At 41.1% G+C, this 15,512-nt stretch overlaps 1 protein-coding gene across 1 annotated transcript in view; it reads right to left on the bottom strand.

Annotated features, from left to right (window-relative positions):
• Positions 1-278: 278 nt before the first annotated feature.
• Positions 279-15,512, bottom strand: part of ENTPD1 (ectonucleoside triphosphate diphosphohydrolase 1) — a 104,741-nt gene continuing 89,507 nt past the window's right edge. The window contains exons 4-10 of the mRNA XM_077258356.1: positions 9,991-10,141; positions 9,427-9,586; positions 8,549-8,764; positions 3,925-4,185; positions 2,395-2,508; positions 2,166-2,303; positions 279-1,645 (exon numbers count right to left, since the gene is read on the bottom strand). Of these exons, the coding sequence (XP_077114471.1) occupies positions 1,439-1,645; positions 2,166-2,303; positions 2,395-2,508; positions 3,925-4,185; positions 8,549-8,764; positions 9,427-9,586; positions 9,991-10,141 (1,247 nt within the window). The 3' untranslated portion in view covers positions 279-1,438. The remainder of the gene's footprint in view (positions 1,646-2,165; positions 2,304-2,394; positions 2,509-3,924; positions 4,186-8,548; positions 8,765-9,426; positions 9,587-9,990; positions 10,142-15,512) is intronic.

Raw genomic sequence — 15,512 nt, forward strand, 5'->3', positions numbered from 1 at the left:
CGATGTTTATTCAGGGGATTTGTAAACTTATATTAGAAAAGTGATCTACATCTTTACATATCAATGATTTAAAATGTAATCATTTACATTAGTAGGAAATTAATCGGCACATACATTTTTATACTCTGCAGTGTAGAAGGAGGAGGGGAGTTACTTGCGCTTATTGAAGAAACCCAACTACTTTTGCAATGCTCTATGGGAAAAAAATATGCAAAGCAGCTCATATCAGCCAACCCAGGAGGCCCATTTGTAGATACACATCCATAACTTTTTTACTTCTGATTTGTTATGTCGTCCCTTTGTTGGACGATTGATAAAACATTCTTAAAAGGGTTGTCCGGCGCTGGTCAGACTCACTCACTTATACATGTACAATCGGCAGGGGTCTTATTCTAATGAACGGGACACGTGCATGTGTCTCAGTAGGTCGTAATAGCACTGGATAACTCCTTTTAAGAGGACATGTTGCCAGATCAAAAGTGGCCACTTTTGCTCTTATTTTATTTCCACTGCTCCCCTGATGATTCCGTTTTGTTTGTTTTTTTAATAAATCAGCCATATGGTTTTGGAGATATGGGCCTTTTTATTTTATGCCAATCTGTATGGTCTTTACCACGATGGCGTGCTTTTCAGATCCTCTGGGGCGTGTCCTTAGGTTGCTCTGCATAATTACGCCCCCTTGGTACCCAAGACCATAAAATTTAACATTAAATAGAAAATGTCCATATCTCAAGAACCATATGGAAGATTTAAAAAAAAAAAAGAAGGGAACACGCAGGGTATAAAAAAAGAGCAAAACCTGGCCACTTTTGATCTAGTGATATGTCCTCTTTAAGTCCATATATAAAATATCATCTCGCTCACCATGAAAAATATTTCTTTCTTAAAGACACAGTGTCTGGTCAAGCACGCACACCACAGTGACATTTGAAGTTTTTTTTGCTGTTTTCTTTAAATATAAATGTGTTGGAATACACAATAGCAACGCTATGGCTTTCTTGACAAGGACAAGGGAATGCAACCAATTATAAACAAAAAGGGCTTATAAAAATACAATAATAGTCCTAGTTATATGATGTCACCTGAGATCAGTTTTTTATAGTTCTGAACGTGAACCCCAGTGGTACGTTCATAGATTTTTTTTTATTTTTTTTTTAGTCTAGTCTACTCACAGTCTTCCATCATCTTCCTTATGAAAAAATAATCTTAGTTAAAAGCTTCATAAATATGAAGTTGATAAAATATTCCATTCAAGAACTATAGTTGTGTGCTCCAAGCATGGCTTTTATGGTCCCACATTGTAAGGAAAGGCTCAATGTTCTCTTCTCGTCTCCCGGCTGATCCGGTCTGCAAAGTCATCACCGTATGAATCCACGGCAAGGAGAATCCACGGAGCAGCTCAGGAATCTCATCTAGTGATCCACAATTTAAGATGGTCTTAAATGATGCCCTTCTGTATACACTTTGGCTTTCGGAAACTTAGCCAACAAGTCAAAAGGATGAATAGTAAGAAAACTGAGAAAAAGACCATGAGTCCAACATAACCACCGTGAGACAGCGGAGGAGAAAGAGGAAGCTCCGATGGGATCATATTGGTCAAATTCAGCATATATCCAAGTGTCCATCCAGCGTCACTGCCGTGGATCTGCAGGAGTGGAACAGAAAGAAATCTGTAGAAAAGTAGATTGACAGATTGGTAGGCTGACAGAAATAGATAGATAGATAGATAGATGATAGATAGATAAATAGATAGATAGATGATAGATAGATAGATAGATAGATAGATAGATAGATAGATAATAGATAGATAGATAGATAGATAGATGATAGATAGATAGATAATAGATAGATAGATGATAGATAGATAGATAGATAGAGATAGATAGATGATAGCTAGATACAAAGATAGATAATAAATAGATAGATGAAGAGATAGATAATAGAACATAGATAACAGATAATAGATAGATAAAAATAGATGATAGATAGATAATAGATGGATAATAGAAAGATAGATGATGATAAATAGATAGATAAATTATAGATAAATAGATGATAGATAGATAATAAATAGATAAATGGAGAGATAGATAATAGATAGATAATAGATGGATAATACTCTTGATCAAGTTATTTATCCATCCAGCAGCAGATAATACCATTACCTTGCCTAAAAATGTGATATCCTCCCAGCTGCTTGAGTTGAAGCCATAACCAAGTTCTAGAAGTGTTAGTATATAGACTCCAGAAAAACAATATTCACTTAGATATTTTTCCTTGACTTTTGCCGACTCGTTCTTTACCTTAATGAATACAAAATGAAAACAACATTTTAGAAAAGATAATTTCAGACCTTGTTCCCACCATCCGATTAAGAAGTAGTAAGAGACTTGCCTCACTCCAAGGCTTAGAGCAGTGTCTTTCCACCGTCTCCTTCACCGTGTCCAGAGAAACTTTATCCTTACTGAGCTTTAAAAAGTCCATAACAAAGTAGAAAGCGGAGAACGCCTGTAGGAAGATGACATGGAGAATATAAGGAGCCCTACATGCAACACGCACATGTATTATGTCCCTGGTCAAAGATTATGTCACTCTCCAAACGGGGCTCATGTCGCCGAAAGTAATGACCAATTAACGTTGGTACTTGATACTATCACACCTGGTGACTAGTGGTTAGATTTGATCAAATTGGGCCACTAGGGATTGGTTATTATAACACTAGCTCACCAGGGATTAGATTATATCACACAGAGTCACCAGGGACTGATTATTATAACACTAGCTCACCAGGGATTATACCACACAGAGTCGCCAGGGATTGGTTATTATAGCACTAGCTCACCAGGGATTAGACACACTGAAAAGATTTGGATGCTATAACACTAGGTCATTTCAGTCTATTGCCATCACACTGGATCACCAGGGATTAGATTCAAGCTCAATGGGTCACCCACTAGCACCCTGGGTTACCAGAGATTGAATAGATAAGACATCAGGACACTATAAGGCACCAGAGACTGGATGCGATCACACTTGATGACCTACAACAAAACTCAAGTCCACTGGGTCACCAGGGATTAGTTTCTATCAGATTGGGTCACCAAGGACTGGATTTCATGAAACTGGGTCACCTGGGACTAGATTCAAGTCCTTTGGACTCAATCACACTGGTTTTCCAGTGAATTAATGCTATTGTTGCACTTGGTACATATGGACCATATTATAGTCTACTGGGACACAAGAGAGGAGATTTTATCATCCTGGGTTACTTGGGAATTAATGTTTTGAGACTAGGATACCAGACTAGACGTTATCTCTCCTGGTGACCAGGGACTGGTTTCTTGTGTTTTTTGGTCACCAGGGTTTAGATTTAGATTGTATGAACCAATCTTTCGCTTTGTAAAGAATATTGGCGTCTGCTTTTTTTTGCAATTTGCACAAATCAAATTGCAAAATTTTCCAATTTGCAGTATCCAGTGAATTTCTTAAAATTCGATTATCTCATCTCTAATAGATAGTGATTTTGAAAATGAAAAAATATCCCAAAAATATAAAATTAAAATATAAGACTTTTAAACTTACTTAAACAATATCTCGTTTTCTAATATCATATTCTTTTTACATTGCTTTGAGTTTGATGAATGTTGGAAATTAGCTGATATTTGTTTGTAAAAAGTCTTATTTTAGGCACTTCTATTAATGGTATTCGATCAGCAATGATGCAAGGAGTAATGTCATAATTCACATCGGTGAACTGAAAGTTCATCATTTGTTCCGGATACTGTATGCGGCCAAGATGCACCTGCCTGAAAATATCAACTATATCTAATACCGCTATATCCATTCTTGCTATTTAGAATTTATGACCATATGGAACATCACTGAGCCAAAGGGCACCGCTCACAGGGTATAAATATATCTTACCCCAAATTCCCCTTGTAAAACTGGTTGGAAAATGCCATTGAATGAACATCTGGAGTAGCTGCAATGGGAGATATTGAAGATTTCCTGGACTTTCTGCTTGCATAGATTATAATCCCCAGTCCCTAAGATTCGAATGCTCGGTGGTGCCGACAGCGTCCTCCGATCAGATACGCAGGGACTATTGTACAGATCAGATGTGTTGAGATTTCTTGTATATCCTGAGTTAAAGCAGGGATCCAACAAGGAGACATTATGGAGATTCTGTAATAGAGATAAATGGAGGGATGATCAGAGACAAATTGTTATGATGGTGTAGCAACTCACTCGGAAAAATAGGTTTCACACTCTAACTCCTGCTGACCCTGCCTTTTCCTGTACATACTACAGATCTTGATCCTGCTGGTTCCTGTAGAGAGTAGAGAACCTGATCCAACAGTCCCTAGTGGTTCCTGTGTGAGCTGAGATAGCCCTAACCACAACTAGACAATGAAAATTGGGACCTATGCTGCCCGAAATGCTGTCGAGCGCTTCATGTTCCTCCTAAACAACTGGAGAGAAGAGCGGAGTGTAAATTATCTACAGAAGGCAAAGTGTGCTGAAATAGAAAGAGATCCCAGAGTGAGCAAAACAAACCACAGAATACAAAATAAAGAATTAAGTATGAACTGCTAGAAAATAAGGTGCCTACTTCCTAAAAAGAAACAGAAGATAGGTGCAGGGTAAAGAACATAAACAGCAGATAGATGAACCCTAGCTGGTCTTTCACTGACTGGATTACTACAGCAGTATGGCTGGACATCCTAATGAGACTATCACCAGCAGGAAATACCAGCCAGGTAGAGGACACAGCGAGCATGTGGAAGCAATCATAGTAAACCGGGTCAGGTAAATGTATGAAATGGTGGACACGTTTTCACAGTTGGAGACATGCATTCAGCTATAAGGTGGGACATGCGCCATTGTCCTTTACAGAGCCAATTCTGTTTGGTTCAACGCAAACGTATCGGAAGGCGCCCAGGTACAAGTCATAGCCCAAAATCTATCCCCTGAGTAAAGTCACAAGATTAGTAGAGACATGTGTGGCCCAAAAACGTCTCGTGACTGTGAGCAAGTAGTGTCTGCCACTTCCTTCTATGGTGTCTGAAGGTAAGGACTCCCGCAGGACTCTTTCTATAAACGCTAGTTATTCCTGTAAATTGGACATTTCTAAATTATATTTAAAGCTAGAAAATTTTCAAAAATTCTCTACCATAGCACTATCCATAATCGCTGGATAATAACGCTCTACATCCACTGAAAAGCGACAGTAAAGCACAATAGACTTTATTTAACCAACCCAAGTCTATAATCCCCACACTTCATGTGATAGCAACTTAATATTTTGCTATAAATAAATCAAAACCGCTGGAGCAAAAAGTTTTAGAAGCGAAACAAGAATCGCAGAGCAATTTGTAGAAACAATTACCCAACTGAAACACTCTGTAACTATTTGAAGCAAGACATATAATAACCCAGAATAGGAGGAAAAGGGAACAATTAAAAAAAAAACTGTTAATTGCCGCCATTGTGCAGCTGGCACGGAAAAGATGGCTGAGCTAGGTTGGAAAATTATGTTTTTTCAGCATCAATTGTGGGGTGTAAGAATGTTCCTAAAACAGATGAACGCAAGTTATATTTTAGTCTGCTTAAGCCTAGCAATGAATCCAACATTTTGAGCTATGGTCTATTAAAGGAGTATTCCCATCTTATAAAGTGATGGTATATTACTAGGATATGTCAGCTCTAGAGATGAGCCAATCGATTCCCAGGTCCCTGGTCCAGCGTCCAGGTTAGTATTCTATGGTTACTGGTCAGAGCCCTGTAAACGACCTGCTACCAGTCAGCATCTGTGGCTTCTCTTTGGATTAGTGGGAGTGGTGCAACGTCATCATTGTGGCATGGCGCATGTACAAAGACGGACCAAAAGAGGAACTCTGGTCGCCGGCAAGTAGGAGGCGGATTACTGGACTCCCGTACAACGGCCATGGAATACTGGCCAGGCTGGTGGACAATGGGGTCCTGCAAATAGATTAGCTAATCTCTAGTCAGCACTTTATGATCTGTGGGCCATCCTCCGATCCTAAGATTTAAGGGGTCACATATAAAAAATCACTGCTTTTGGAGAAATTAGAGTACCTAGAAGAAACCTAAACTAGCATACAAACTCCATGTGGTTGTTGTCTTTGGTTGGATTTGAGCCCAGGAACCACAGCGCTGCAAGAAAATAGATTCGGCCCCCAAGGAACTGTTAAACTGCAGTTACCATACTAACAATACACTGTGTGCAGAATTACTAGGCAAGTTGTATTTTAGAGGATTATTTTTATTATTGATCAACAACTGTTCTCAATCAACCCCAAAGACTCATACATATCAAAGCTTAATATTTTTGGAAGTTCGAGAGGTTTTTTTTTAGATTTGGCTATCTTAGGAGGATATCTGTTTGTGCAGGTCACTATTACTGTGCAGAATTATTAAGCAACTTAATAAAAAACAAATATATTCCCATCTTTACTGGCCAGTCACGCTGTGGAGTAGTTGGAGGCATGTGATGGAGCATTGTCCTGCAGGAAAATCATGTTTTTCTTGAACGATACCGACTTCTTCCAGTACCACTGCTTGAAGAAGTTGTCTTCCAGAAACTGACAGTAGATCTGGGAGTTGAGCTTCACTCCATCCTCAACCCGAAAAGGTCCCACAAGTACATCTTTGATGATACCAGCCCATACCAGTACCCCACCTCCACCTTGCTGGCGTCTGAGTCGGAGTGGAGCTCTCTGCCCTTTACTGATCCAGCCTCTGGCCCATCCATCTGGCCCATCAAGAGTCACTCTCATTTCATCAGTCCATAAAACCTTTGAAAAGTCAGTCTTAAGATATTTCTTGGCCCAGTCTTGACGTTTTATCTTATGTTTCTTGTTCAAAGGTGGTTGTTTTTCAGCTTTCCTTACCTTGGCCATGTCCCTGAGTATCACACACCTTGTGCTTTTTGTTACTCCAGTAACGTTGCAGCTCTGAAATATGGCAAAACTGGTGGCAAATGGCATCTTGGCAGCTTCACGCTTGATTTTCCTCAATTCATGGGCAGTTATTTTGCGCCTTTTTTGCCCAACACGCTTCTTGCGACCCTGTTGGCTATTTGCCATGAAACGCTTGATTGTTCGGTGATCACGCTTCAAAAGTTTGGCAATTTCAAGACTGCTGCATCCCTCTGCAAGACATCTCACAATTTTGGACTTTTCAGCGCCCGTCAAATCTCTCTTCTGACCCATTTTCCCAAAGGGCGGTGTGCTTTGGATCATTGTCATGTTGAAAGACCCAGCCACGTTTCATCTTCAATGCCCTTGCTGATGGAAGGAGGTTTGCACTCAAAATCTCACGATACATGGCCCCATTCATTCTTTCATGTACCCGGATCAGTCGTCCTGGCCCCTTTGCAGAGAAACAGCCCCAAAGCATGATATTTCCACCACCATGCTTTACAGTAGGTATGGTGTTTGATGGATGCAACTCAGTATTCTTTTTCCTCCAAACACGACAAGTTGTGTTTCTACCAAACAGTTCCAGTTTGGTTTCATCAGACCATAGGACATTCTCCCAAAACTCCTCTGGATCATCCAAATGCTCTCTAGCAAACTTCAGACAGGCCCGGACATGTACTGGCTTAATCAGTGGGACACGTCTGGCACTGCAGGATCTGAGTCCATGGTGGCGTAGTGTGTTACTTATGGTAGGCCTTGTTACATTGGTCCCAGCTCTCTGCAGTTCATTCACTAGGTCCCCCCGCGTGGTTCTGGGATTTTTGCTCACCGTTCTTGTGATCATTCTGACCCCACGGGGTGGAATTTTGCGTGGAGCCCCAGATCGAGGGAGATTATCAGTGGTCTTGAATGTCTTCCATTTTCTAATTATTGCTCCCACTGTTGATTTCTTCACTCCAAGCTGGTTGGCTATTGCAGATTCAGTCTTCCCAGCCTGGTGCAGGGCTACAATTTTGTTTCTGGTGTCCTTTGACAGCTCTTTGGTCTTCACCATAGTGGAGTTTGGAGTCAGACTGTTTGAGGGTGTGCACAGGTGTCTTTTTATACTGATAACAAGTTTAAACAGGTGCCATTACTACAGGTAATGAGTGGAGGAAAAAGGAGACTCTTAAAGAAGAAGTTACAGGTCTGTGAGAGCCAGAAATCTTGATTGTTTGTTTCTGACCAAATACTTATTTTCCACCATAATATGCAAATTAAATGTTAGAAAAACAGACAATGTGATTTTCTGGATTTTTTTTTCTCAGTTTGTCTCCCATAGTTGAGGTCTACCTATGATGTAAATTACAGACGCCTATCATCTTTTTAAGTGGTGGAACTTGCACTATTGCTGACTGACTAAATACTTTTTTGCCCCACTGTATCTCCAGGTTTACAGACTACAACTAAACTCTTCATGTAGCCTGATCCTGCAGTCAGGTGCTTCCTCCCTACCATCAATAGATTAACACAGGACTTGGAAGGAGCAGACGTATCACAGGGCTGCACGATCAGGCTATTCTGCTCCATCAGATAGATAATGAGCGTTTTGGACTCGGACTTACCGCTATGCTGTTAGCCAGCTGTTTGCGGAGGGCCTGGTCTTTTCCGTAACATAGAAAGCTGTGCGTATAGACGTCATAAGTCTTTCCGTACAATCGGAAATGCAGGGAATTATCTTCTGATTCGATATTTTCATTGGACTCGAACGTGATCTGCGTTGACGCTCCTCCGAGATCTAGGGCACCGAACGTTCTGACAGATTGAGATTGTGACAATTCCTAATAGATAAAAAGTAATTTTATTACACGACCATGGACATCAGCTGGTGCCCATTAACTTCTGGGCATCTGCTTTCGCCTCATGAGAGATATCGCCTTCCTCATTGCAGTACTTTAGACTAAACTATACGAACTTAGGGCCAATTTATTAATGCATTTATTAAATTTTAAAAGAACAAATTTGTTCACCACATTTTTCACATTTTCTGAGTACGGTAACTAACAATTTTACTTTTTTTCATTTTGACAATTTTTTTTTATACAAGTGCCTTTTGAGAACATTGGGGTGTTTTTTTGTATTTTTTTCAGTGTTTTCCTTGTAACGAAGGCTATGTTAACATAGCAATAAAGGTTAATTATTCCCCTTTTCTCTTAATTTTGTAAAGCTTTACATTTTAGACAGTTGTTTAAAGTATAGATGTCACATTCAACTGTCGTTAAAATCCATTGTTAAAAAAAAAAAAAAAGGATATGTTTAATATACATTTTTGTACTGGATAACAGTGGAATCATTTTTGGTCTGAATACTGTTCATTACTTAAAAAACAAACCTAAACTGAAGATTCAATATCAATACCTATATTACGACCTTAGACATAACCCAGTGCGTTCCCCAAACGGAAGCATCAAAACTGCTGAGAAAAAAATAATCTTGCACTAACTTGAATAAAGTTTCCTAGAAGATAGTTAATAGTGATCCAACCATAGGCCCCTTCTTCTTGTCCTGTGATGATTCTGGCACCTTGAAAATCAAAAGGAGAAGATCGCAAGGTATTCTCCACCGACGTCAGAACTTCCTTCGCCACCATCGGGTTAGTGCGCCTATAGCAGAAGAAGATCGTCGGTCAATAGTCAGAGAGTTCATAAAAACTTATTTGCAAAAATGTAAAGAAAAATTACTATGTGCGGAATTCATTTCAGAGATACTTGCATGGTGGTTTACTGATGCTGCGTTAGTCTGTTTCATGCACTATATAATGGGGCATAGTAACTAATGATGCTGCACCGCCGAGCGGTGTCGGCAATGTTAATGGGGTTTTGACATCTCAAAAAATAATGGAACATAGCCATTATATGCTGTCACTTAAAAAGGGTTGTGCCAAGTTACCACCTATCCCACCGTCATGACCGCCACCGATCCCGAGATCTGTGGCAGTCGCGCATGCTGCACACTCCTGATACATTCGCTGTTTCTTAAAGCCAACAGATCTGCGGAGGTAACATACCTGAGAAGTCTCATTCCAGCAGTGGCCCCTAAATACACAGGCGTCTCCTTCTGTTGTCTGTCCGGAACAATTTTTTGGGCTCTATCTATGCAAGACTGAAGAGAACGACCGGCATCCACAGGCTTCAGGTAGTAGCTAGAAATACCATTACCTATATGGAAGAGAAAAAGAAAGAAAGAAAGAAATATATATAATAATTTTATTCCTTTACAGCCTTTGATACATTTTTTTTTTTTTACCTTGGACTTTAAAAGGAAGCGGTCGGCGTGTTTTTCCAAATGAAAGTAGTGGTATGGCACTATATGGATAGTTGTCCCCCAATAAAAATAATACTTTTTTAATACAGATTTAGTGTAAAAGATATATGCAAATTAGGCTGGACTTGCCCTGGGGATGTGTCAGAGCACAATGAAGAAGTAGTCCGCCCGCAATGACACACCCACAGTGCACTTTCAGGCCGGCGTCACACTCGGCGTAAGACAATACGGTCCGTATTTTACGGCCGTAATACGGCCGAAATACGGTGAAATGTTCCCAAAATAGTGATCCGTAGTCAGGGTGTGTCAGCGTATTTTGCGCATGGCATCCTCCGTATGTAATCCGTATGGCATCCGTACTGCGAGATTTTCGCGCAGGCTTGCAAAACCGACATCTGATGGATTTATGTGCTCAAATGTTCATTAAAACATATATACAGTATATATATATATATATATATATATATATATATATATATATATGTCATTGAGACACATATATATATATTCTGTATTTAGATTTCATTCAGCGCGATATCTGTGAACAGCCGGTAATTCAATTGCCGGCTTTTCATTTCTCCTGCACAAACCCGACAGGATATGAGACATGATTACATACAGTAAACCATCTCATATCCCCTTTTTTTTTGCATATTCCACACTACTAATGTTAGTAGTGTGTATGTGCAAAATTTCAGCGCTGTAGCTGCTGAAATAAAGGGTTAAATGGCGGAAAAAATTGGCGTGGGCTCCCGCGCAATTTTCTCCGCCAGAATGGTAAAGCCAGTGACTGAGGGCAGATATTAATAGCCAGGAGAGGGTCCATGGTTATTGCCCCCCCCGTGGCTAAAAACATCTGCCCCCAGCCACCCCAGAAAAGGCACATCTGGAAGATGCGCCTATTCTGGCACTTGGCCACTCTCTTCCCACTCCCTGTAGCGGTGGGATATGGGGTAATGAAGGGTTAATGCCACCTTGCTATTGTAAGGTGACATTAAGCCAGATTAATAATGGAGAGGCGTCAATTATGACACCTATCCATTATTAATCCAATTGTTGGAAAGGGTTAAAAAACACACACACACATGATTAAAAAGGATTTTAATGAAATAAACACAGCGGTTGTTGTAATAATTTATTGTTCTCGCAATCCATTTCCAGGCCCTCGCTTGGCAAAATAATAAACGCACAAGATACATACCTTCTGGTGAACCGTCTCGTCCCACGAAGTAATCCATCTGAAGGGGTTAACTAATATTACAGGCACAGCTGCGATAAACCACTCGCTCGTGCCTGTAATCCCCGGGTGCTGAAAGGAAAGCAGTGATCTGTACTTACATTGAGTCGCGGTGAGGCGCCCTCTGGTGGATGTTCTCATGAACTGCAGCCTGGGAACTTTTTCCCACGCTCCAGGTCATATGAGGACATCCACCAGGGGGCGCATCACCGCGACTGAAGGAAATGTAGGTCATTGACCTACATTTCATTCATTCGCCGGGGCTTACAGGCATGGAGCACAGCTGCATTTAGCAGGGCTCCTGCCTGTAATATTAGTTAACCCCTTCAGATGGATTACATCGTGTGACGTGATCTGACATCAGAAGGTATGTATATTGTGCGTTTATTATTTTGCCAAGCGAGGGTTTGCAAATGGATTGCGAGAACAATAAATTATTACAACAACCGCTGTGTTTATTTCATTAAAATCCTTTTTAATCATGTGTGTGTGTGTTTTTTTAACCCTTTCCTACAATTGGATTAATAATGGATAGGTGTCATAATTGACGCCTCTCCATTATTAATCTGGCTTAATGTCACCTTACAATAGCAAGGTGGCATTAACCCTTCATTACCCCATATCCCACCGCTACAGGGAGTGGGAAGAGAGAGGCCAAGTGCCAGAATAGGCGCATCTTCCAGATGTGCCTTTTCTGGGGTGGCTGGGGGCAGATGTTTGTAGCCACGGGGGGGCCAATAACCATGGACCCTCTCCTGGCTATTAATATCTGCCCTCAGTCACTGGCTTTACCACTCTGGCGGAGAAAATTGCGCGGGAGCCCACGCCAATTTTTTCCGCCATTTAACCCTTTATTTTAGCAGCTACAGTGCCCAAATTTTGCACATACACACTATTAACATTAGTAGTGTGGAATATGCAAAAAAAATGGGGATATGAGATGGTTTACTGTATGTAAACCATGTCTCATATCCTGTCGGGTTTGTGAAGGAGAAGGAAAAAGCCGGCAATTGAATTACCGACTTTTCACTAACACCGCTGCGTATTTCTCGCAAGTCACACTGCAGGTCCGTGTGGAATCCGTATTTTTCTCGCCCCCATAGACTTTCATTGGCGTATTATTAGCGCAATACGCTGACAAACGCAGCATGCTGCGATTTTGTACGGCCGTAGAAAGCCGTATAATACTGAACCGTAATATACGGCTAATAGGAGCAGCCCCATTGAGAATAATTGTGCCGTATGTAATGCGAGTTTTACGGACGTAGTTTCTGCGCTCTTACGTCCGTAAAACTCGCCAGTGTGACGCCGGCCTCAGCCTAATTGGCATATGGCTTCTGCACTAGATTACTAATCGGATCTCTAAAAAAAAAAAAAAGGTACCGATACGGTCATACCGCTATTTCCAAATGTAAAAACATGCTGGTTCCCTTTAAAGGAACACATATGACCTAAATATCTGCAGAGACAGGGATGGTAGGTGAACATTACTACTACTACTACTACTACTACTACGACTGCGACTACTACTACGATGACTACGACTACGACTACTACTACATTTCTTAATAAATTTTAATTGAAATTTTAGATTCTAAAAATTCTGGCTGCCTGAAGCCACCACTAGAGGGAGCTTAGATGCTACTGTACACTTTTTTTTATTTATTGCTGATTTCAATGTACAACCGTATGAAATAAACGTCTATGCTCCCTCTAGTGGTGGCTACAGGTGAGTAGGATTTTATCATTCAAAGGAGTTTTTTTTCTTTTTTCACGTTCCCTAACAGCATAAAATATGGGAATTCACTTTAATAGGGGGTTTCCCAAGATGAAAAAAGTTATCCCCTTTTCATAGGATTTCTGGAAGGGAGTGCAACTACTTAACGGAGCAGGTCTGAATGAAGCTCAATGTATTGTCTGTGGGACTGCTAGAATAACTGACCTCTGTATTTCATTTTCTCCAGCAGTCCCATAAACAGTGAATCAAGTGGAGCTGCACATGCATGACCTCCGCCAATTCAAATAAGGCTCTTGGGATAACTGGGGGTCCCAGCAGTTGGACTGCCAGCGATCAGTAAGTTTAAATGTTGCAAAAATACCTTTAATAGCAAGCAAAAATTCGAATGGGTCAGAACTGATCTATTTATATAATTGCCTTGTAATGTTTTCATTTCCTGTTCTGTTCAGATGTCACTGTATCCCAGAATTCCAAGCGGAGGACGTTCACCGACTGCCATATTGGGACACCCAAGTGATGGGTGTCTCAATATGGAAACTGCTGCTCCGTCACCGGGATCAGCCGAATGATTCACTGACTGCCGCCATCTTTGTACAGGAGGAGCGCATGCGCAGTTTTAATATGACCGCCGCTATCTGTCTGCACAAAGATGGCGGCGGTCTGATTTACTGCACCTGCGCGAATTTTGCGCAGGTGCAGTGAATCATTCAGCTGATCCCGGCAGCAGATGTGGACGTGTCTACAGACAGAGGAAGCCGATCACATTAAAGGGGTTTTCCCACAAACGAAAGTTCATTTTAAAAATTGACTGTGTCTGACCGTGTACGGAGCACACCACATCTCCTGGGCAGGGGAGGAAGCCAAAGACAATACTGACATTACAGCAGGGGATCACAGTGGATTCATTTTGTGAGGTAAAATATTTCCCTGACTGTTTTTAAATAATATTTTACCTCACAAAATGAATCCTCTGCGATCCCCTGCTGTAATGTCAGTATTGTCTTTTGCTTCCTCCTTTGCCCAGGAGCTGTGGTATGTTCTGTACACAGTCAGACACAATTTTTAAAATGAACTTTTGTTCGTGGGAAAACCCCTTTAAAAAGCAAATATCAACGCCAACATGGCTCCTCATAAAATGTATGTGTTATGATCCTTAGTGGTTGAGGATCACGAATTACTCCAGCTAAGTAACAAACATAGGACAAGCTCTAGGGAGGTGGCAAACTGGACTGACCGCAAATCTGAACCTATCCAAACACACTAGAAGTAGCCGGTGAACGTGCCTAAAAATCCTAGACGTCTCGAGCCAGCCTGAGGAACTAACTACCCCTAGAGAGAAAGAAAGACCTCTCTTGCCTCCAGAGAAATAATCCCCAAAGATATAGAAGCCCCCAACAAATAATAACGGTGAGGTAAGAGGAAGGCACATACACAGGGGTGAAAACAGATTCAGCAAATGAGGCCCACTAATACTAGATAGCAGAAAATAGTAAAGGGGTCTGTGCGGTCAGTAAAAAACCCTTGCAAAATATCCACACTGAGATTTCAAGAACCCCCGCACCAACTAACAGTGTGGGGGGAGAAACTCAGTCCCCTAGAGCAACCAGCAAGCGAGGAGATCACATCTTAGCAAGCTGGACAAGAAACATGATGAATGCTGATAATCAAAAAATGAACGGACAAAAACTTAGCTTGTCTTGGAGAGGCTGGGAGCAAGGTAATCACAAGGAATCTGAAGAGCACTGAATACATTGATAGCAGGCAAGGAACTGAGTATCCAGGTGAGCTAAATAGGAAGCCAACCAAGGATAACGAACCAGCTGATGCAGCCAACCTGCAGAAAGACAACACTACACAGTACCGCTTGTGACCACTAGAGGGAGCCCAAAAATAGAGTTCACAACATGTATGCCAATGACAATGAAAGGAAAGCAGCAAAGGCACAACATCAAAGACAACAAGGGGCAAATGAGACTCTTGAAGAGCAACAGAGTCGCTGGGACAAAAACAATGCATATAAGCGTAGGCTTCAAGCACATGAGTCCCCTGATGCTAAAGAAATTAGATTAACACAGGATGCCATTAGGCAACAACAGCGGCGCATGCCTGCCCTCATCGTGACATTACCGCCCCCCCCCCCCCCCGATGCGATAGCATCGGGCCTCCATCTAGTCATTTTATAAAGTTATCTGGTAATATTTTATAAATTTTATTTTATAATACCATCGAAACCTTCAAAAAGAACCTGAAGACCCACCTCTTCCGATAAGCCTACAACCTGCAGTAACCA

Source organism: Ranitomeya variabilis, chromosome 4 (genome assembly GCF_051348905.1).
Source record: "Ranitomeya variabilis isolate aRanVar5 chromosome 4, aRanVar5.hap1, whole genome shotgun sequence".
NCBI lineage: Eukaryota > Metazoa > Chordata > Amphibia > Anura > Dendrobatidae > Ranitomeya > Ranitomeya variabilis.